The sequence below is a fragment of the Carcharhinus amblyrhynchos genome, chromosome 14 (assembly GCF_965287045.1).
Source record: "Carcharhinus amblyrhynchos chromosome 14, sCarAmb.v2.hapA, whole genome shotgun sequence".
In the NCBI taxonomy this organism is placed as follows: Eukaryota; Metazoa; Chordata; class Chondrichthyes; order Carcharhiniformes; family Carcharhinidae; genus Carcharhinus; species Carcharhinus amblyrhynchos.
In genome coordinates this window covers 41,489,391-41,514,165 of record NC_137337.1, presented here as the reverse complement: position 1 = coordinate 41,514,165, position 24,775 = coordinate 41,489,391, and the positions used below count along the sequence as shown (strand labels likewise).

Sequence of the window (24,775 nt, the reverse complement as noted above, 5' to 3'; positions counted from 1 at the left end):
GAGGTGTGGTGACGGGGAGGGGTGTTGGGAGGGGAGGGTCGGGGGCACGGTGCCAGGGGAGAGGGTGGGGGGGGGCGGGGAATAGTGTGTGCGGAGAGGGTGGGGGATAGCGTGCGGGGAGGGAAATAGTGTGTGCGGGGAGGGTGGGGGAATAGCGTGCGGGGGGGTCGGGGGGGAGGTGGGGGTGTGGTGGGGGCGCTGAGTTGGGAGAGGCCTTTGTGGGTTCTTGGCCAATATGGGTGTGAGTAAGGGAGTGTAGCTTAGTGCTCAGAGCAGTGAATGGCCATAGGTGAAATGTTCAGTGGTTTAAATGTGCAATGGGTCACGGCATTTACAGGACTTGTTAGTGTTCATGTTCTTTTTCTCTCTCTGGGTTATAGCAAATATACAATCATGGTGCCTGTGATTATCCTACTAGTCATAGGGCAAGAGTGACGATGCCAACGTCAATGTGTGGCTGCACAGTGGTAGGAGCAGTACCGACAAAGAAAAGGATTGGTAGGGTCTGCTCAGCTGCCCCACACAGAGTTGTCTTTTGGAGAGGACAATAGCGGGGCAGACTGTACCGACTGGATGACTGAGAACCAGTGCAGGAGGAGACTGTGGATGCCCCACAGAAAGTTCACCCACCGTTGCCAGGTTATGCAGGAATTGGCATCATGTGGGTAGGAAGTTCAGTGGAGGGACCTCCTCATTACCAGGATGACACCAGCATTGCTGCATTGTGAGTGTGAAGGAAGGTCAACAATCAGCTGACACTCTCACAGATGGGGGATGAAGGAGGCATTGAGTGTCTGGTTGTCACATGAAAGATGACAGGGCATACAGCAAGGTGACCTTGCTGTCAGGCCTTCTGCCCATGAGGGTAGAGGACGTCACGCCTCTGCTTCATCCCATCCAGCATCTTGGTGAGGACTCCCTCTGAAAAGCTTGAGGCCATCTTGCTGGCTGCCATCCCCAAGATTGGATTCAGAATAAGTGCCCCCTCCTCTAGCCCTCCCCCAGTTGATGAGCTTAAGTGATGCCAGGTGGGCGAATCAGAGTCAGATTGCCAGGGGTGTAGCGTGAAACTCGTGGAACATTCCACCGATGGCCATTCATTGCTCTGAGTGCCTTCTCACTAAGCTAAACTCCCTTACTGTCACCCACGTTGGCCAAGAACCCACAAAGGCCTCTCCCAATTTGGCGACGCAGATAGGCATCTACCATGGAGACCTTTAGTGGCACTCAGGATTTGTCAAGCGCAAAAACATTTTTCCCAAGTGCCTGAAGACACAGCACAATTTTTCACTGACGATACTGGCAGGCTGCTCTCTGGTTTTCTTGCTGAAACTGACACTTAGCCAAAATAACAGAAATTTCCACCCATGTGGTGTTTCCAGCATCTGTTTTTAATTTCATCATTGATACTCAGGACAGGTACCTGACCAGCATTATTCTGTATGAAATTTTAACATCGCTGTTTGCATTCATGATTCAAATTCCTCATCCTGTATTTACAGTAAGGGGCTGCAGATTCTAACAACTTGCTTGCAAAAGTGTCATTACCTGTAGAATTCCATGCATTTCTCTCTTCAGTCTACCAAGGTCATGCAACACATCAGTGGCTTTCTGTACAGCTGGACTACCTTTGCTAGCCGCTGATCCAGAACCCCTAGAGGGGGCTACAAAGGCTGTAAACGATTCAGTCAGCGGGTTGCCAGAGCTAAAAAGAAGCAAATGACATTCACCATCTGAAACCTGACATCGGTTGCATACTGATATATATTAACCCCTGACAGATCAGAGCATTTTTAATATATGGTATCATGATACATAACTGTTGCAAAGACAGAAGAAATTAACACATCGTACCAACTCTAATTAGTGAATGACTAATAAATATTTCTAATGTGAGAGAAAAAAATCATTATGCTTTTGTAGAACGAAGATACCCACATTCAGTGATTACCATGCTGTGTAGTTTTTTTTTATTGAAAACCTTCAGTAGAAGATCGTTCTGCCAATACTGGAATTGTTCAATAGCATTTGAACCATTTTATAGTCACCTTGACTAGTTAGTAAATTCAATCTTTGTCAATAATGTCTTAATACATACAATGCAGATAAAATACTCTCCTAATGTTTTGGTCCCGATTTTGAGTTCATCAGCAAAAGATAACATTCATCTCTGACCTTGAAGAAAGCAGTCCACAAAGATTTATACAAGTTATGTGGAATAGATTTCACCTTTCTCAATGTTAACTCCACTCTTGAGCCAATTATAGGGAATCTTTGACATCAGTGACAATAATCAAGCAGGTTAAGCAGCCAATCACACTAAAGAATTCTCACAGACAGCAAATCAAGAAGTAAAAAACACTGATTATCTTTCACTCTTTAATCATTTCACAAGGATCAAAATAAAGATTGGGATATACACCTGATTAAAGCAGAAGCTCAAATATTGTAAACAATAGCCTTCTATTCATTGATCTATCAATTACATATCCACCTCCACTTTGAATACTTCTAATGATCCAGTCTCCACCAACCTTTGGAGCAAAGAATTCCAGAGATCCACCAATCCCTGCAAGAAGAAATTTCTATGCACCTCAGTTTTAAATGACTGGCCCTTTATTTTGTAGCTATGCCCCCTTGTTTGAGACTCTCCCACTAGTGAAAACATCTCACCATCGACCCTGTCAAGCCCTCTCAGATCTTGATTTTGAATACAGTCACTCCTCACTCTTCTAAATGCCAAGGAATACAGACCCAAACTATTTCTTGTCTCTTGATAGGACACCCATCTTATCCCAGGAGTTAGCCTGGTGAATCTCCCTTGGACTGCCTCCAATGTTTCAAAATCTTAAAGGGGACTAAAACTGCATGCATTATTCCAGATGAGGCCTCACCAACACCCTGTACAATTACAGCAAAACCTCCTTTTTTTAAACTTCAACCCCTTTGTAATAAAGGTCAAAATGCCATTTCCCATCTTAATTACTTCTTGGACCTGCCTGCTAGCTTTTTGTGATTCATGCACAAGAACACCTAGATCCATCTGTACTTCACTCACCTGCACTCTCTGTATTTAGATAGTCTGCCTTTTGATTCCTCCTATCAAAGTGCATGACATCACACTTCCCCACATTATCAGGTTTTTGCCAGTCACCCAATCTATCTATATCCCATTGCAGAATCACAATATCCTCATCACAACATGCCCTTCCACCTGTCCTCGTATCATCAGTAAATGTGGAAACTGTATATTCCATTCCTTCCTCCAAAGTTATTAATGTAAATAGTGAATTATTGCGGGTCATGAACTGATCCCTGCAGTACTCTAGTAGTTACATGTTTGCACTCTGAAAAGGATCCATTTATTCTGACACTCTGTTTTCTAGGTGGCAGCCAGTTTTTAATCCATGAAAACACACTTCCTCCAATTCTATGTGTTTTTACTTTATGCGCTAGCCTCTTATGCGTAACCTTGTCAATGCCTTTTGGAAATCTAAATACACCACATCTAGAGGCTCTCCTCTATCTACTCCCCCTTGTTACTTGCTCAAATTCTTTGAGAATGTGTGTCAAACATGAGTTATCTTTCATAAAACCATGTTCACTAGGTTTGATAATATTCAGCTTCATAAGTTCACAAGATATAGAAGAATTAGGCCATTTGGGCCATCGAGTCTGCTCCAACATTCAAACATGGCTGATATGCTCCTCATCCCCATTTTCCTGCCTTCTCCCCATAATCCTTCAACCCATTACCAATTAAGAATCTATCCAACTCCTCCTTAAATTTACTCACTGTCCTGGTGAGGGAGTAATCATTCCTAATTATCTGATTATTGACATAATTGGATGACAGATGTCACAGAGCAGTTGCAGATGAGCCACAGTGGATTTGTGAAGATAATGTGAGACAGATAACCATAGCATACCTTGACAGCAGATCTCCAGGTAGGAGCAGCTACAATAGCAAAAAAAGGGAAGTTCATATTGATTCAAGTTATTTTGAAGATTTTAATTGGTGAGGACATCAGTAATGCATCCAGCTGGGGAGCAAAGAATCACTGACAGCAACTTCTGATTTCTGTGTCAAGTGTGGAGGTGAGGATTCTGGAAATTAAGCATAATTAATGACCCCATGTACCCTGGATATTCTCTCTTCTACCTTCTTCTGTCAGGAAAAGGATACAAAAGTCTGAGGTCACGTACCAACCAACTCAAGAACAGCTTCTTCCCTGCTTCTGACAGACTTCTGAATGGACCTATCTCGCACATTAAGTTGATCTTTCTCTACACTCTCGCTATGACTGTAACACTACATTCTACACGCTCTCTTTCCCTTCTCTATGAACGGTATGCTTTGTATAGCATGCAAGAAAACAATACTTTTCACTGTATACTAATACACGTGACAATAAATCAAATCAAATTACTGTCAGTTTCACAGAGCAATAATGGAGAACTGACGGTTGAGCCATCATTACAGTGATGAGCCAAAGGGCTTCTTTCTGTGCTGTGCTACGAATCTCAGTTGTTACTTTTATCAATCTTTAAGATTAAAATTATGTCAACTAAAGGTATTAAAGAGATTATAGGGAAAGGCAGACACAATGATTTAGATTAAGATCAGCCATGATCTAACTGAATGGCAAAACAGGACCGAAAGGTCTACTCCTGTTCCTATGTTACCGGCCTCTGCAGAAGACCTTGGCAAAAGGCACTAATTAGAACTAGATGGGAAAGAGAGTAAAAATACCAGATGGCTCACAACATACACTGCTATTGCACATTTCCCAGCAGTATATAATTAAGCAGCACTGCAGAGAACTACAAATACCTTCTTGTCAGTCTGGGTGAGGGAAGAAGTAAGGAGCTTGAAGAGAAACAAGGCATTTTGAGGAATTTGAACTCTGCAAAACCAATGAGCAGTATAAAGAAATCATCCACATTGCCTCGCCAAATGCATTTGTCTTTCACTTTATCCTTGCCTTCTCTTTCCACAACCATGAAATCAAGTTAAAGATAGGTTTGCAACAAAATGCCAAACTGTACTTTGCATATTTATAGAAACATTGTTTCTTCTCTCCTATACTATGTAGCTGAAAGGACAGATATTTGTTTAATGCTACACATACAAATGTGACTGAAGGTTCACAAACATAAGTGAGACTCAGTACTGCAAACAAATCATATAAATGCATATGTTTATTTGTCACAACGTTTCAGTTTTCATCCTGAATGCTTTGTGTGTGCATTCCAAAGGGGACAAAAAATGGATTCATGTGTGCAGAATGAAAATATTCCTGGCAGTTTCAACTGATAGCTTCAGCAACAAATTGTCATTTCATAGATTCTGTCAGCATGCCCCCACAGTGCCAAAGAAGGGTGACCTGGATATTTTCACACTGAGCCGTTTGGAGGATTCAAAAGGTCAGACTTCAAAAGTATTATTTGCCTTCGAAAAAAAATGAAACGAATGCAGCAGAATTTAAATCAAGCCGAGACATGGGCAGACAAGTCTGCTAGGAGTATAAATCACCACCATTGTACGTTGGTTTGTCTCAGGTTTTTTTTAAGCAGAAGTATGAAAGCAAAAGTTCTCAGACAGATAAAAAAAACTTTGTGATTAGAGCAATTTTCCCCATTTTAATTGTTGGCAGAAGTACACATGCATTTCTCGAAGACACGTTGACCTTTTAAGCCATGGAAATGTCAGCAGCCATCTCCTGCTAAAATCTTCAAAGGGAAATTCTTTTGCCAAAAGCCCCTTAGTCCAATCCATCGATACCAATGCCCTGAAGTCTATGATGTACTCTGGTTGGTAATGCTTGATTGCTCAGAATAAAAATGTACTAATGCAAGTTTTTCCTTCATTCTCAAGCCAGTAGTTTACTACTGACCTCAGGACCCAAACCCATCTGTCACACTAATGCAAAAGAATCATTTACATCAGTGCTATTTAGTTACAGTCACATTTTGTACCAAGAAAACAGCCACTTGGATTTTTCCTGAACTTTGAACTGTGCCTATTGAAATAATCAGCTGTTTCTTTTTTCTAATTCTGATTCAACCAGAAAGCGCACTTGCCTTTGTTTTAATTAAATAGGCAGATTCCTAACTGGTGCAATTTGTTTGTTCTGCATTGTTTCTCTTAACCTTGAAATTTTATGGGCATCAATGACTCAGGAAGGTTATCCAGCTGTAGCAACACCATATAGACCAGGAAGTTAATACAAGTCCGATTCCCCAGTCTGTGTTTGGCTAGCTGCTGGAAAGCAGAATGATGAGAGGGGGGCCCTCATGGTCATAGGTTAGAAAGGAGAAAAAGCATCACGATTCTCACTTAGGTAGCTATCAAGTGACTTTTGTTTAAGTCTCTTGTTCAATGAGAATAGGATAGGATATAGTGACGCCCATCTCCCCCCTCCACCCCACTCTGCACTCTACTTCACACCTCCCCTGTCCTCACTGCAGTGCTTGCTAGCATTCACTGTTGAAGCTCTCAGACTAATAATGGTGCTATAGATAAACCCCAAAAGGTGTCTGGACCCCATGGAACAGGAATTTGGTGGATAGCCAATGATTTCGGGAACAAAGAAAAATGAGAAAAAAATGCATTTAGTCTGCATTCTTTCCCATTTATGTTTAATTATCTCTTTTGAGACTGATTAAATTGTTTTAAACAGCTGAAAAATGTCAATAACTTGATTTTGCAAAGCCAGTTGCAGGTAACAAAATATTCAAAACTGCAATTGTTTTGCCTCTCTTTCTCAGTCATTTATTTTTGTTCACAGGAGCCCAGAAGATATCATTGTACTGCGAGAGAAATCTGATGAAACCAGCGCAATTCAATTCCCCTGCAAATGGTAAACAGCTTTTGCCTCAGGGGAATTTCCACTCAGAGTCAGAAGCAGCTTCCAATAACTGTGTTGAACGCGCCTCACCATCCTCTGTACACAATTTAGTCATTGCATGTTAAACGGTTCATCAGTCAGTGAATCTGGGTTTTAGATCCTGTATATCATAATACACTTTATTTCAGTCACTAAAAATATTTTGTTGATGTATGCTGTATACCTAGGCAGCAAACAGATGTTAGGTTGAAGCCATTAGCTCTGCAACACTCATCACACACACTCTCTTGGGTTAGCTTACATAAGCTAAATTTAGACAGTGGCAATGTTCAAAACTAGACAATATGCTGCTACATTCGCCGTGTACCTGCAAAATCAAAGCAATTTAAAATAAATCTAATGAAAAATGAAACCGTTCAGGAGTTAACTGGAAACACTGGATTCATTGAGACCTGAATTTGATTCTCTCTTGATGGGTGTATGTTCTCTCTGCTATGAAGGTTTCAGACACAAGATAACAAAATTACCTCACTGGGGTGGAGGCAACATTTTTTCTCTATTGTCATGACTGTCAAAGGAGAAAAAGCTTAATTCAAACATTAAACAAGTACTAAGGAAAGCATTCACAAATCAGCAAAGCGCAAGACAAAAGTAGACAGATTTGATACAACAAAACAAAAGAAATGTTTGGAAAGTACCCAAAGGGAAAAAGTCTACAATAACAGCAGAAAAACAAAGTATGTTTTTGTGACTTGGACAAAGATTCAACGCAAAATGTTATTATATTTCATTTTAATGTCTAATATTGCAAGCTGGATTCCTTCAAAACTCAGGATCTTGTCAGACGAGGAGCAAAATATAGATCAGTAAGCATAGAGGTGGTGGGTGACATGGGACTTGGTACAAGTTAAGATACAGGCAATAGAAATTTGAACGAGTTCAAGTTGATGTATTGTGCAAGGTAGGAGCCTGGTCAACAGAACAATGTAATAGGTGAGTCAAGGCCTAACCAAAGTATGAATGAGTGTTTCAGTAGCAGATGAGCCAAGTTGGTGAGAAATTGGGCAACGTCACAAAGGTAGAATTAAGCAGTCTCTGTAATAGGCAGAATATGCGATCACAAGCTCAGGTCAGGATTAAAAAGGTGCCGAAGTTGCAAAACGCCTCGTCAACATCTACACATCAAATTGCACTTAATCAGTGTCTTCAGCATAGCAACATATCCCAAGTATTTAACAAAAAAGATATGTGGGGAATTAGTTTCAATCGCTAGCCAATGCTCTTGTTGCTGGGGAACAAGTGAACAGGAATCTTGCTCCTGGTTGCCACCCAGTGATTCCTGTTTAATAGTGAGCACACATTGCTAGTAAGACAAAGAGGAAGGTGAAAAACAATGAAGAGAAAAGCTATTGATAGCCTAGAATTTCTCTGATTATAACTGCAAAATCCCAAGTGGATTTTAAATATCATTCAAAATCATGACTTGCCATTGAAATATTGTTCAGAACCTGCAGCCCTGCAGCGAACACACAATAAGGAACACTGGATATCAAATTTTTCTTCCCCTCAAAGTTACAAAGGATCAAAAATGTTTTCCTCAAAAATAGGCTGGTACTAGTGGCTTCTTGTTTTCATAATGTGTGGGATAATTTTCTTCAAGAACATAGACCTGGATTTTAGCTAATGAGTTGAGAGTGGGATGGCGGGGGGGGGGGAATGGTGATGGTTTACTTTTGTTGTGAAGTTGGAAATGCAGAAGAACAGTTTTCCCCATTGTTCTGTCATAACTGCAGGGCTGCTTTGAGCGGGTTCCCTGCCCACAGGCAGGAAACAGGAAACCTTGGGGAACCCTTTAGCAAAACTGGGAAACAGAGATTATGATGATCAGGTTAGGGAGTGTGTGCAATGGTGCTCTAAATGCTGGGAGTAGAATCCAACAGTGTTCCACAGATTTCAATAACAATGGGTTTAGAAAGGGTTTATTAGTGCTTCTGCATTGGGAGAGGTGGGGAGCTTGGCACTGAGGAGGGAAGGTTTGGTCAAGGGGTAATGGAGAAGTCAGGATTATGATTGATGGGGACTCCAATGGGTAATCCTCTATTAGCAACATACAATGACTGTACAAACATTATCTCTGGGATTCTAGATAATTATAAAAAGCTTTAAATTGTCTCATTCAAATTCAATGTCACCTGAATGGAGAAAGAAACAATTCTAGGCAGCAGGCTGCACAGGTATGATGTGAATATAGCTGATTTATGGCAGGGTTCAAATTAAAAATAATGTTAATTGTGATGCTCGTTCCTATAGAATTTTACATTCATTTGTGAAGGCACACAGAAAATAATAAAACACATGTTATGTAATGATTATTTCTAACTGCAGGCCACAAGCTCGTCATACATCTGGAAGAACTTGCTAAGAGTCTGAAAGTAATTTAAGTTCCACTTGATTTTCCCAAGTTCAGGCCAGTTTTGGATAACAGCTGCTTGTGAACGATCTTCTACAAATATGCGTTTTATGAAAACACACAGTCACATGGATTTTTAAAAGGAGCAATAATGACTGCATGATATTTCTCTTCGAATATAACAAAGACAAATGTATTAACTTGCTTCTGGGTGATCCAGAACTGCCTCCATCTGAACTGGCAAGACGGAACTTTTTCAGCTCCCACTGGAAACACCATCCCATTGACCTCAATTCGATTCCTGTTCCCAGCTGCTTGCTTAGGTTGAATCCGATGGCTCACAACCGTGACCCAAAGCTGAATGTAAAATTCCATAATCACAGAGCTTGCCTTCATCCACTTCCATAACAGTTACCCTCCAACCCTACTGTTTGAGATCCTCATTTAATTGGTAGACTCAACTTCTCCAGTACATTCTGTGTTGCTACAGCCACCACCCAGCATAAACAAAATCTAACTCATCCAGATTCTGCTATCCACTTCTTCCCTGTCTTGGTAATTGTGATGGTTGGGGATATATAAGAACATAAGAAATAGGAGTAGGAGTAGGCCATCTAGCCCTTTGAGCCTGCCCCGCCATTCAATAAGATCATGGCTGATCTGTCGTGGCTCAGTTCCACATTCCCGCCCTCTCCCCATAACCCTTAATCCCCTCTCTTATCAAAAACCCATCAACCCGCGTCTTAAAAATATTTAGCGAGGTAGCCTCCACCACTTCAACGGGCAGAGAATTCCAGAGATTCACCACCCTTTGAGTGAAGAAGTTCTTCCTCAACTCTGTTCTAAACTGCCCCCCCTTTATCTTGAGGCTGTGCCCCCTCGTCCTACTGTCCTTTCTGAGCAGGAAGAGTCTCTCCACCTCTATCCTATCCATCCCATTCATCATCTTATATGTCTCAATGAGATCTCCCCTCATTCTTCTAAACTCTAACGAGTACAAGCCTAGTTTATTCAGCCTCTCCTCATAGCTCAACCCCCTCAACTCCAGCATGAGCCTAGTAAACCTCCTCTGCACTCCCTCCAAGGCCAAAATATCCTTGCGTAAGTACGGCGCCCAAAACTGCACACAGTACTCCAGCTGCGGCCTCACCAATGCCCTATATAGCCGTAGCAAGACCTCCCTACTTTTATATTCAATCCCCCTCGCTATGAAGGCCAGCATCCCATTCGCCTTCCTGACCACCTGCTGCACCTGCAAGCTGGGTTTTTGCGACTCATGCACAAGGACCCCGAGGTCCCTCTGCACCATCGCCTGCTGCAGTTTTTCGCCACGTAAGTAATAATCCTTCCTACCATTATTCCTACCAAAGTGGACCACCTCGCACTTGCCAACATTAAATTCCATTTGCCAGTTCCTGGCCCATTCGCCCAGCCTATCTAGATCCTTCTGCAGACTCTCCACACCCTCCGCGCAATTTGCCGTTCCACCAATCTTGGTGTCATCAGCAAATTTCGACACCATACACTCGGTTCCCTCCTCCAGATCATCTATATAAATGGCAAATAGCTGAGGCCCCAGCAACGACCCCTGGGGCACTCCATTAGTCACCAACCGCCAATCCGAATAGCACCCATTGACCCCCACTCTCTGCCTCCTATTTGACAACCAATCCTCTATCCACGCTAACACCCTACCCCCAACTCCATGTCCCCTGACCTTCTGCAATAACCTCTTGTGAGGTACCTTGTCAAACGCCTTCTGAAAATCAAGACCGACCACATCCACCGGCTCTCCGGGTAATTTTCGTCCCTTTCCCAATGATGACAACAGGACATATTTTCAGCAGAGTGTTTTAACCCCTTGAGTGCTGCGAATGTAAAGAATAGGCACAAGCAGGCTTTCTTGTAAATTTAAATCAAAATTACATTTACTTTCACAATGTCCAAAATGTAAACACAACAAACCCCCATTCCCCAAACACACAGTCATGCATACACAGGAACACACACAAGAAAGTGTAACTTCTAAAGATGTGACATGAACTTAGATTACTAAAAGGGGTAATAGAAACAGGTAATTTCTTTGTAGCCCTTAAGATAACGATTGAAAACATTATGTGGTTCAAGGATTCTCTCCTGGTTCCTCAAGAATGGAGATTTCTCATTTTTCAGTCAAGATTGGAGCTTATACCTCTGTAGGGAAGTGATATAATCTTGTAGGTTAAACAAATTAATGCCTCTTCATTGCCTGAGATGGTTTTCTTTATAATGCAGGGCTTTTCCTTTTTTCTGGGCAAGATCTTGCTTTCTGATGTGCTTGTTCTAGCTTGCTTGCTGGGCTTTCTTTGGGAATGAATAAGTTATCAGCTCCCTCTCCAGTCAGTTGCAGTCATGCAACAACAGTATCAATGTATTCCATTGTCCACATTAATCCCTTTCTAATGACACAAAATGATCATGCCCAGAAAGAGCATGAAGCTGATTAGCATATTTAAATAAGTAGCATTTAAATATGCATAGCCAATCCGACATAAGAATTCTCCCAACTCCCACAAGTGGAAAACAGGTGCAAGTCCCAGGTGTACGCCAGGGGACTCAGAGGCCATTGAAATCACTGGGTGGTCAGCAGCATGGCTGGGCAGTATCCATAGTATCCACCTGGCACATGCAGTGCTGACCAGTCACCCTGACATGAGTGCTGGGGCAAAGCCAAGGGGGTGGGGCCTGAGTTGGCACTATTGCCATAATCCTAAACAGCACCTCATTAACCCATAAGGCAATCTTTTCCTAATTCATAAAATCCCTACAGTAATGAAAGCAGCCATTCAGCCCATCAAGTCTGCACCGACTCTCAACAGAGCATCTCATCCAGGCCCTATTCCCGTAACCCCACATATTTACTCTGCTAATCCCCTAACCTACACCTTTTGGGACACTAAGGAGCAATTTATTATGGTCAATCCACCTAACTTGCACATCTTTGGACTGAAAGAGGAAACCAAAGCACCTGGAGGAAACCCATGCAGACACGGGGAGAAAATGCCAACTCCACTCAAGACAGTCACCCAATGCCAGAATTGAACCCGGGTTTCTGGCGCTGTGAAAAAGTGTTAACCACAGTGCCTCATGTACCTCACTAAGCCTTTGACCTTGTCAGCAAAGATGGACTCTTTGAACTGCTGCATAAAATAGACTTCCAGGCTGGACTCTTGGGTGTTATTTCTTGTTTGTGTGAGAATATGTACAGTTTCAGAAGACTTCTGCTACAGACAGGGGTGAGTTGCAAACTGAAGTCCTTTATTTTTGCACTGTCTGCCTATAAGCAGAGGTGATTTAATTTTTGAAATAGACTGTGGCCTGTTTCCCCAAACCATCTGTTTGAGAAGTCAATTTTGAACTGACTCGTAACAAGTTCTCTTTCAGGTTAAGTGATAAGTATTGTTTATTCAAATATTCAAACCCGGAGGATGGTCATCACAATCACATACACACAGAAGCACACAAGAGGTTGGAAAGGAAAGCAAGAATACCTTGGAACAAAAAACAAAGATAAGAACATTAATTCATATGAATGTTAGAGTCCAGAATATCAGAGTCTAATAAGGGTTCAGAGGGTTCAGCTGGCTGAAAGTAGGAATTGCCAATTCCTTCAAAGTTGAGGATGATGCAGAAAGGTGAGGTTAGCATATGATCTGATGGCAGGAATCTTCCAGTGAACTAGGCTTCAAGCAAATTTAGACTTGAGACAGGTTTTGTTGCCAGCCTAGAGTCCTGCTTTGGTGTTGACAGACTGGATGTTAAGAGCAGACTGCCCCACGAATCCAGGAATGTAATGGATAAACATTCCAAAGGCCAAAAGAGCTTAGATTGTGTGGTGTTATTCACTGGCGAGTCAGTTTCAGGTTAACAATCAGTTTCTATGTCTCTGGTCAAAATCCAGTGATCAGTGATATAGATGGTTGCCATCTATTCTCTACTCCCTTGTGTCATTGAGTGTAAAATCATCTCATCCCACATAATGATAGGGATGAGATTCCACAAAGATGAGTGTTGAGCTTTGTCCTATAATTATTATTGGAAGTTCCCAGAACTATCAGCAACTTACAAATCATGTGACCCATAGCAGCCAAGTTTTTGATCCAGAAAAGTCATTTTATCTTTTTAATAAGTAGAAAGATTTGATATATACACTTTATGATCTCTTTCATGTCTTATGGACATGATGCTTCCAAGTTCAGCAGTGAAGTAAAGCAAGGCCATGTCCTGGCACCAACTCTCTTTGGCATATCTTTCACCATGCTGCTATTGTACGCTTGCAGTGATTCAAATGAGGATGTCTACCGGCATGTCAGGATTGATAATGCTGTTCAACATGACAAGACTGCACATCAAGGCCAAAGTGCGTAATGTCCTACTCTGAGTTACTGTTTGCTGCTGATGCCAGGCTATGTCCCAAACTGAAGTTCACTTGCAATAATTTATAGATTGGTTCTCTGGGCCTGCAAGGAGTCTTGCAATAACAATTATCAAGAGGAGCCAAGTTATAGGCCATGATGTAACCTTTACCTCAATACAACAATCAGCAACTGGATTGCCAAGGCCACTGCTGTCATGTCACAGTTGAAAAGGCAACTGTGGACCAACAGCAAACTAAATGAAAATATAAAGCTCCCCATTAACCAGCCTTGTGTTCTCAGCACCCTCCCTATAGTTGTGAGACAGGAACAACTTATCCAAGCCAAGAAAAATGGCTGAACAGCTTCCACCTCCTCTGCTTCAGATGAATATCTGGTATCTCCCTTCAAGACAGAGTGTCAAACATGGGGATACACCAACAAGGTTGACCAGGATTAGAACTGAAGTCCCCACTGCTGACCAGAATGCTTGAAAATGAGCAGTCAGGAAGGGCACAGAAAAAGCACAGGGTAAAGAAAATGACCAGATGGCAGAAAAGAGCACCCACTGGATGAAACTATCAGCCAAGCCCTGGCTAACACTATTATCTGTGCCAGCAGCAGAAGGGACTACCACTCACAATTTGACCTATACAGCTACAATTCACAATGATCAACACAGAAGTGACATACACCTTCGGCACAGTCCATCATCTTCTGAAACGCACGGATGCCTAACTAATTAGTCATGTACCAGAGATCTTCTAAACCAAAGTGTTAGACCAAAGACTGATGAAAGAACATATCCACAGGAAAACCAAAATTTTCAGCAGTAATGCCTGCAGATTTTTCATGCAGAATGGAATATGAGAGACTGAAAAATTCAGTAATAGTCCAGCAGCATTCTCCTGTCTCAGAGGCCTCTGATTAGGATCAAAGACCAATAAAAAACAACCTAGCGACATGGAAACTTAAGGAGTCATTTGAATCCGCATAGGTCAGCGCCATGAAAAGTTAGCCCCTTGAAAGTAGGAGGTCAGAAGTCATAATAAAGAGCATTTCCAATATCGTCTTACTCAACGAGTATCCAGCTGATTGTAGCTCATTCTTAAAAGCAAGGTAGAACAGATGCAACTAAAAAACAACTTTAAATACTCTTCCATTTGGTCAATAGTTTACTCTCCTGGAAAATGGACCATTTGAAAAACAAATCTATTAAAAAAAACAATTTTTGAACAAGAAAACATTTGACCTATTAGATATGTTCCTTTCTTTTACTTGCCTTTATCTAGTTTACTGAAGAAGACATATCAAAGAATTATAAACTCTAGGATAGAGTCTTACAGAACCTTCTCTTTTTTCCGAATGTAATCCAAGACACGGTTTTACATATAAATATGCACAGAAGCTTGACTTCATAAATACATTAAAGCCACTCGAGTCAAACTGTAGAAATCCTACAAATAAAAAGCAGTATATAACTGAAAGAAATGTTTAAATATACAGCTCAAAGTGCAATAATAATTTGCAATAAAAATGTACGTGAATTTCACAGTGCCTTCAAGGCAGCATTATTGATTTGCCACTTCATTTCACACTATAAACAAATAATTTCATATCACAAAATTTTCAAAAAGCACAATGAATTCACAGTTATTTTTAGATTTAATAAGCACTGTAGCTACTGTAAGAATTACAGTCATAATTTGCATATGGTTACTTACTAGCAATTACCCTTCAAGCTTCACAGTAAAAAATGCTACTGCAGAGTTACTTGAATTGAAGAACAACATTGCTTGTAGAAGCTGCTCAAGTTTACTGCTAACTGTAGTAAAATGAAAATTGCTCTTATTAATTTCTGAGTCTACTGAAAAAGATCAGTTCCCAAGGGCAGTATGGTGGCACAGTGCTTAACTGTTGTCTCACAGAGCCCGGGACCCAGGCCTTGGGTGCGATGATTTTTGGACAGTCAGTGCAGACATGATGGGCCAAATGGCCTCCTGCATTCTAACAATTCTATGATTCTCTCATCTGGAGTAACCATGCCTGTAATAGCTAAACTGCTTTGATTATTCAAATCACATTATTTAAGGTGTAGTAGAATCCACCTCACAGGGCACCAGAACATGGAGCTAAATCTTACAAAAACTGGCAGTGTGTTGTTTCTGGCAAGAAAACCAACAAGAAACAGGTCAGTTTTCTCTCCAAATCTTAAGACACTCCGCTAAAAAAAATCAAGGGGGCGTGTTTCACGCCAACTTGCAGCAGGGTGGAGCCTAAATACGTTGGCAAAACCCTGGTGCTCAGAGCTCATCAAGGTGTGCTGATCATAATCTGTATAAACCTCCATTCAGCCCGCCACAGAGGTCTCACGGGCTCCCCTCCACTCTTGATCATCAAACCCATCTCACCCACCCCCATGTGATCAAGAAGGCGAATGGAATGCTGGCCTTTATAGCGAGGGGGATAGAATATAAAAGCAGGGAGGTCTTGCTGCAACTGTACAGGGTACTGGTGAGGCCGCAGCTCGAGTACTGTGTGCAGTTTTGGTTGCCGCACTTGTGCAAGGATATTTTGGCCTTGGAGGGAGTGCAGAGGAGGTTCACTAGGCTGATACCGGAGATGAGGGGGTTGGACAATGAACAGAGACTAAATAGACTGGGTCTGTACTTGTTGAAGTTTTGAAGGATGAGGGGGGGATCTTATAGAGACATATAAAGATAAGAACATAAGAACATAAGAAATAGGAGCAGGAGTAGGCCATCTAGCCCTTCGAGCCTGCCCCGCCATTCAATAAGATCATGGCTGATCTGTCGTGGCTCAGTTCCACATTCCCGCCCTCTCCCCATAACCCTTAATCCCCTCTCTTATCAAAAACCCATCAACCCGCGTCTTAAAAATATTTAGCGAGGTAGCCTCCACCACTTCAACGGGCAGAGAATTCCAGAGATTCACCACCCTTTGAGTGAAGAAGTTCCTCCTCAACTCCGTTCTAAACCGCCCCCCCCCTTTATCTTGAGGCTGTGCCCCCTAGTCCTACTGTCCTTTCTGAGCGGGAAGAGTCTCTCCACCTCTATCCTATCCATCCCATTCATCATCTTATATGTCTCAATGAGATCTCCCCTCATTCTTCTAAACTCTAACAAGTACAAGCCTAGTTTATTCAGCCTCTCCTCATAGCTCAACCCCCTCAACTCCGGCATGAGCCTAGTAAACCTCCTCTGCACTCCCTCCAAGGCCAAAATATCCTTGCGTAAGTACGGCGCCCAAAACTGCACACAGTACTCCAGCTGCGGCCTCACCAATGCCTTATACAGCCGCAGCAAGACCTCCCTACTTTTACATTCAATCCCCCTCGCTATGAAGGCCAGCATCCCACTCGCCTTCCTGACCACCTGCTGCACCTGCAAGCTGAGTTTTTGCGACTCATGCACAAGGACCCCAAGGTCCCTCTGCACCGTCGCCTGCTGCAGTTTTTCGCCAATGAAAGGGATGGATAGGGTAGAGGTAGAGAGATTCTTCCCGCTTAGAAAGGATAGCAGGACTAGAGGGCACAGCCTCAAGATAAGGGGGGGGTGCAGTTTAGATCGGAGTTGAGGAGGAACTTCTTCACTCAAAGGGTGGTGAATCTCTGGAATTCTCTGCCCGTTGAAGTGGCGGGGGCTACCTCGCTAAATATATTTAAGTCACGGGTAGATAGGTTTTTGACAGACAAGGGAATTAAGGGTTATGGGGAGAAAGCAGGAAAGTGGAACTGATCCACTTCAGATCAGCCATGATCTTATTGAATAGCGGGGCAGGCTCGAAGGGCTAGATGGCCTACTCCTGCTCCTATTTCTTATGTTCTTATGTTCATCCACTGATCATTGGACCCTTCTCCCCAATCCCCTCTAAATGCCTTGCATTTTCTTCTCAGCAAACAACATCAGCCTTCCTTTGATCTCTAACAATCAAACCACCTAGGCCAACTATCGGGCAGAGTTCAGAACAGTCACATGAATCCCCCCTTCATTTACCCTAAACTTCAAGTTACAGCCACAAAATACAATAATTTTATTAAGCTCAACTGTAATTATTATATAAAGAATGAAATATGAATAATCTTCAAAAGTATTAAGTTAAAAACGTATGGAATTTTCATTATACTGGAAAAATTGACAAACCAGGAAAACAAAATTAGTTTCTCAAGGCCAGGATGGTTGTTCAGCAGCAGCTACGAACTTAGTACATTATCGCAAACCCAGTTACACCTCATTCCATCCATGATAACATAACAATCAATGATGTTATAGTAAGACTTACATCATGAACTGATTTTGGAAGATTTATACGAGTAGGCCTTTTTTGGGTGCTGTGGTTTCTTACTCCATCACCCAAAGAATCATTGGTGCATGGCAACCCTGCAGCCATTTAATGTTCCCAGAGGCATTAATTGGCTTAAGATGGGACTGCCACTGCTTGCTTGGCCAATCTGATTGGGCAGCGGATCTGTAGTCCCAGCAGTACCAGTATCAATACTGGCCAGAACTGGGATTACAAGCAGTCCTGGTCTCTGGGCCAGGTGAACGTAGAAACGGGCCCTTGTAGAAGGTTCCACCCCTACTCCCCCATTCACAGCCCAGTTAACCTACCAGGTTGCCCCCTCCCCGCTATTCCTGAACTGTTCTCACTAGCCTAAATATTGAGGCTGGACAAGAAGAAGCTCTTAAGGGCCTCAACTGGGCAAATCTCCTCTAAGATTGTGGACAGGTCGTGGCATGAAGGCCTCCAGGAAAAATGTTACGACTCTCCCCCGGCACTTGCAAACCTGCCAACACGGAACTATCAAATTCTGCCCTATTTGTGGGAACTTCAACAGCACACCCATGGATGTGCATGGAATCACTGAAACACCTTCTGGGCTTCTGTGTTTCACGTATGTGGATGCAAGAAATTTCTGTCACCTTTACAGTTGTAATGACAGTGAACACTGACAGTCTCACCATCTTTGCAACCTCAGAGTCTGAGCCCATGTATAATACATTAACTGTCTCATGAAAGCTACATATTTTGTATTCAAAACCTTTATTTCTAAATGTCATGTCTTCTGGTCACGCTCTTACATAAAAGATTATAATGGGAAATGCTTATATCAAGAATTACCACTCAATTTTCTGATACCTACTTAAACTCACAACTGCACCACTTGATCATCAAGTAGATCTGAATCAACGGAACAGGCTCAAGGGCTGAGTGACCTCTCCTGTTCTTATGGAATCTACTCTGTAGCTTCATTAATTTTGTGAACTTTATCTCTCTTACTCTTTCATAAGAACATAAGAAATAGGAGCAGGAGTAGGCCATCTAGCCCTTCGAGCCTGCCCCGCCATTCAATAAGATCATGGCTGATCTGTCGTGGCTCAGTTCCACATTCCCGCCCTCTCCCCATAACCCTTAATCCCCTCGCTTATCAAAAACCCATCAACCCGCGTCTTAAAAATATTTAGCGAGGCAGCCTCCACTACTTCAACGGGCAGAGAATTCCAGAGATTCACCACCCTTTGAGTGAAGAAGTTCCTCCTCAACTCCGTTCTAAACCGCCCCCCCTTTATCTTGAGGCTGTGCCCCCTAGTCCTACTGTCCTTTCAACTCATGTCACATCACTAAACATGTTTTACTTCTTCCTGGCCACACTCTTGGGAATTATTTTCCATTCCAATGCCTCCATCAGCCTTAGCTCCAATTGCTTTTCCTATTCCAAGTTCCACTGTATACAGGAGACCATTTCACAATGCTGTTCTTCAACCTCATTTTTTTCCTCCAGAGAAAACACTCTGCTGCAAGAAATTAAGAAAAATAATTAGAGAAAAAGTAACAGAAAAAGGAAGAGAAAAAACACAAAAAGATAAAGTTGGTAAAGAAGACAAGAATAGAGCGGAGGAAGGCAAGGTCAAATAGGCACAGATGAAATAAAAAGCAAAACAAAAGAAAAACAGAAACAGAGAGACAGTAAAATATAAACAGAAAAAGAAAAAGTTGAGGCACTAAGAAAGTCATGGAGAAACATTAAAAAGCTACAGACTTGGGGAGATGATAAAGCAACTCACGAACATGGATCCCAAAACTGCTGACTGGAACGTAAAAATATGTTCCTCTAAGGACACATATAAAGTGAAGTAGTCTTCTACAATTACCACCCAGAACCCTGTTGGACTTCAGCCTAAAGTCAATCCTTAAGTATCAGAAATTGGACATGACGGTGTAATGATTACGTTACTGACCTGGTTATTTACAGGCCTGGTTCAATAATCCACTGAACAGGAGTTCAAATCCTACCACTGTTGTTTAACAATTTGACTTCAATTTTTTAAAAAATTGGAAATACAAAACTGGTATCAATAAAAGTGGCCATGAGAATGATCTTAAAAACCCAGCTGGTTAATTGATATCCTTTAGGGAGAGAAAATAAAAATTGCCATTCTATGTGACAACGGTACCACAGTAAGGCCTCTGAAGCATGACTTAGCAAGGTGCACAGTTGTATCAAACCACTAGAGACAGCACTTGAACAACAGGACCAGCCGTCATCTTCCCAGGACAATTAAGATTTCCAGCCCTATCAGTAATGACCACATCCTAAGAATTAAGTTAAATTCTCTAAGTTTGCTCAGACATAAAAGAAGCTCTCAAGGGATAACTGCAATTTGTTGAGAAATAAAATGGCAACATTAGCTCTATGCAGATAACATACATAAAACAGTGACCTCAAACTACCGATGAGCAACACTACAGGAAATTAGTTTAAACAAGGCTGGAATGGACAATCACTGTTATAACAGATGGTTGGGAGTAATTCAACTGAGCAGTTATGGTGATGTCATAAACCACAAGAGCAGAATTTGAAAGGTTTATAAAACCTGAGCAGAAAAGAGATTGAATGCAGCCTCAAACAATCCTTGTTTCATAGTTCCATTTTTAAATTCAACAAGATCACTCAGTGTTACTCATATTGGGCTGAATTTTTGCTCTGAAGTCAAGACCCTGGGGTCAGGTGAAGGTCCAGTATCCTGATCTTCCATCACATCAGTGCCCAACATTCAAAATGAGTTTTAAATAAAGGTCAATTAGTGGCCAGAGTGTACTCTCACTGTCCAAGTAAGGCTGGAGGCAGGGCTCCCCGAGGCTGGAGGGCCAACAGGAGATCCTTTGGGCCTCACAAGTCAGCACTCCTCCCATCTGCTGATCTGGGTGGAAAGAGAGACAGAGAGAGAGAGAGAGGGAGAAGGTGCCTCAAGAGTGAATGAAAATATTTTAAGCATTAGAAAAAGGTCAAAGTTGCCAGCCCCCAGCAGCAGCAGCTACAGTCCAACAACTTTGATGGATTTGGGGGTTTTCTAGGTAGATGGAACACTGGTCTCCTTAGGCCTTGGGCCACGTTGGGGTCCACTTACGATCACTGCCCCCTGCCTCCAGTCTTCCCAGAATGAAAATGACCCAGAGGCAGGATGACGGCAAAAACCAGCATGCTGAGTGGTGATGAGAAACCTTGGGCCCTTCTACCACCAGTCTCAACTCCATGGCCATTTTGAAATTTAACCCAATGTATCATGTAGTGCATGGTCTTGAAATGAGAATAATGTTATGTGTATAACGCACAATTTACCTACAGTGACAAATCAAATTCTATTAGTATTATTTAGGATTCGAGGATTTTTATTTTTTATATCCATCATCCTTTACCTACGCATTTCATTTTGAAACTGAGAACAAAAAACAGAAGGGTATGCAAGAAAGGCATGGCTATGAATAGATATCTGGTATTCAGCAGTGCTGGGGACAGGAATATTCAGCTTTGGTGGCACAGGAGATAAAATTTTGGGATTTGACAGCAGCAGCGTTGGGTTGTCAAGATTTTATAGCATTGTGAAAAGGGAACCTGAGATGTGGCAAAATGTTGGGTTTGTTTCATATTCAGCAATGGAGACATGAAAGAAATGTTCTTCCTTGAACAATGTCATCGGGGGCTGACATAGTGAGGTACTTGAATAAACAGACAGGGCTGAAGCTCAAGAACAGAGAACAAAGGCAGTGATGACCATGGAAAAAGATTTCAGCACACAACTCCAGTATCCAAAAGGTACGATGTAAACACATTTATAACATCTTGCCTTTTTTTTTACAGCCACTGATAAGTAATCCCTGTTGAAAGACGAAGCTAGCCTGAATTTTCCAGCCTGTCCTGCCAGCAGGATCTTCAAGTCTCACTGGACTGAATGAACGTTTGAATGCCTTGCTGCATTTTCCGAGCTTGGCACCACCCTGCCATGATGGGGTCAGAAAATTCCACCCAGTGAGTGAATAGGCAACTGGTGGTATAGCATAAGTTTCCCATTTCTGCTATTTCAGGAAACATGGAATTAGGATGTGATCTGGAAAAAAATTTTTAAAAGTAACAAAGTCTGAACAACTTGAAAATTGAAGGCGAATGATCTAGGATATGGGCTGGATATTTTTGAGCAACTACATTCTGAACTGAAAAGAGAAAAATAGAATAAAACAGGCTGACAATTACTAGCACCAGCTTTAGACTAATACCCAAAATGGATTTATATTCCAATTTCTCTTTTCCGGTCACAGGGAGAAATAAATGACAGAATTTAAATTACCTTGGGGGTCAATTATGATAGTCATGGGTGGGAACATCCTGACATTTGTGCCAGGAAGCGGCCCCATGGATTTTCAAAGCCATTATGTTATTGTTTGACATGGATTTACACATGACTTTATGCGATGGAATATACTGCTTGGGGTAACTAGCTAGTGAGAGTAAGCCACCTCTTCAGTGCTGCCAAGCTCCATCTCAAGAGAGACTAAAGCCTGGAAACAAGTGAACTATTTACTCCTTCAGACTGAGGAGAAGCATAAATAGAGAGGAAAGTGTTAAGAGTATAAAATTGCAAGATAATAGTTTTTTTTAAATAGCTTGATAATTCGAAGACATGCACTTTTTTTCCAGGACGGAATCCAATTATATAGCTGTGTATTATTTTCTTACTTGCATCTTATAAAATTTATTTCCTTTGTATGTTTTACTGCAATGCTTAACATGATCACGTACAATTGAATGCATTCCCATCATTGCATAATTAACAACAGGACACTTTTTGGCTATTTTATCAGTTTTAAAAAGCTATCTCGCCTCCCAAAGGACTGAACTCTCATAGCTTTTGTTCCACAGTTTTTTCATTTTCTTTTAATAAAGGCAGCTGGAGTCAGAAGGTTACCAAAGATCATTTTATTTGAAGAAAATGTGTAAATTATGAAAGCTGCTGCAGTAATTCATGTGTTCCATGTTTACACAGTCCCACAAGCATACCAGTGGTGCACACTACTCCCGCACATTTTTCCATTACAAAGCAAATTGTGCTCTCCTAGTGCAGATGATCATGATTTACCTAAAAAGATTTTCCTCTTCCTCAAACCAGCCAGCAATTACTCCACAATAAATCTGCATTTTTTTTAACAATTCTCCTGTTGGGCTCAGTTCACCCCATGCAAGGGTGAAGGATAATGAATTCATAGATCTGTACGTGCAGCAGATGACAAGTGGGTGTTTAGAATTCTCAGTTAAAGATAACGCCTGACAGTGACATTTGTTGTCTGACTGATGAGTCATCCTCTGTTTACGCTCAATGTCAGCTCTAGAATAATAAAGACAGCCTGGGGGTGCACATCAATGTTTTTCATTCTTGTTGCAGCTTCAGTGCAGACAAAAATACATTTATGGGAGGCCATTTTTCTCACTTTCTAATGCTGCTGTCTTCCATTAATAGGGTGGTGCAGAATCTCAAGGGAAGAACAAGCTAATCAAATGCATCTGTATCTAGGCAACCATACCCATGATTTACACGAGTAGGAACAGCTGAGATTCTTCAGGCTGATGACCAGCCACAGAAACATCAGAGAGCTGATATTTCAGCCTCCTTCATTTATGCTCTCCCATCACACTGACATTCAAACCTCTCCCAGCAAACACCCTCCTCCTCCATTCAATAAATGGCCACTCGAGCATATATAATACGCTCAGCATGAATAGACGCAACTAAGCAAGATTTTAACATGTGGAAAAGCCGAATTATAATTCAGCTAGCTGTCAAATACATTTAAAATTCCTGTGATACGTTCATCCAGAACATTCTTTTCTGGTCATGTGTTTTGAACAGTCACAGAATTCCTCCTGGAGCTTTTACAAAAGGAAGAGGAAAACATTAAAAATATATACATTATACATGGAATTGTGACATCTATCAAATTAAGAATGAAACAAAAGAAGTGAGTCACTTAATAAGAACCTGTACCTAACAGAGAATTAACAGATAAAGTGTCACAATGCAAATAATAGCCATATACAAGGTCTGTGTCAAACAAAAGAAAATAAACTAACACACAAGGGGTTACGCCATAAAACTAACAAATCTGATTATTATTTCATAAGCATTTCTCTTTAGTGAAACTGTCATTTTTTAAAAATTGAACCAGGTGGGTAATTGTTTTTAAAATATTGTTGTTTTCAATAGTGAAGATGAGGAAATAGAAGGAAAATATTCTCTGTACACTCATACTGCTGACCTATACTCTCCTTTCAACTCGACACTTGACAGGAATTGGCTTGGGGAGCTCCACAACTACATAAATTTCACACTTTTCAGTCTCGATTTCTGTGACTTAAAAACAATCTTCAAAATGAACGATGCTTTGAACAAAGGAATTCACAATCTGCATCATCTGTTTATCTCGAAATAATTAAATACTTTTTTTAAAAAACCGTATCTGTAAAGTATCAATAGTGTCTACAGTTAGATGCAGCAACTACTTATTATGTTATCAATAACGTTATGAGGTCCTGTGGCTTAAACAAAATGACTTTCAAGTATACACACTCAACATTGGTTTACTGGCATCTGTAACAGGAAACAATGGTATACTGAGAATTTTGTTGCTGAGTCTTAACTTCAAAGCAGTGAAAGATCATCGCCTGGAGGCTTTGAAACACCTGGCAATACATGACTAAGTGTTAGTGTAATTATTCATAAGAAACAAACAAAAATAAAAATAAGTATGCAAATGTCTGTAATATAAAG

General features: G+C 41.5%; 1 protein-coding gene across 2 annotated transcripts in view; it reads right to left on the bottom strand.

Annotated features, from left to right (window-relative positions):
• Positions 1 to 24,775, bottom strand: part of kiaa0586 (KIAA0586 ortholog) — a 541,997-nt gene that overhangs the window by 321,565 nt on the left and 195,657 nt on the right. For both annotated transcript variants that reach the window (XM_080202790.1, XM_080202791.1), the window contains exon 10: positions 1,549 to 1,705. In XM_080202790.1, coding sequence (XP_080058916.1) covers positions 1,549 to 1,705 — 157 coding nt within the window. The remainder of the gene's footprint in view (positions 1 to 1,548; positions 1,706 to 24,775) is intronic.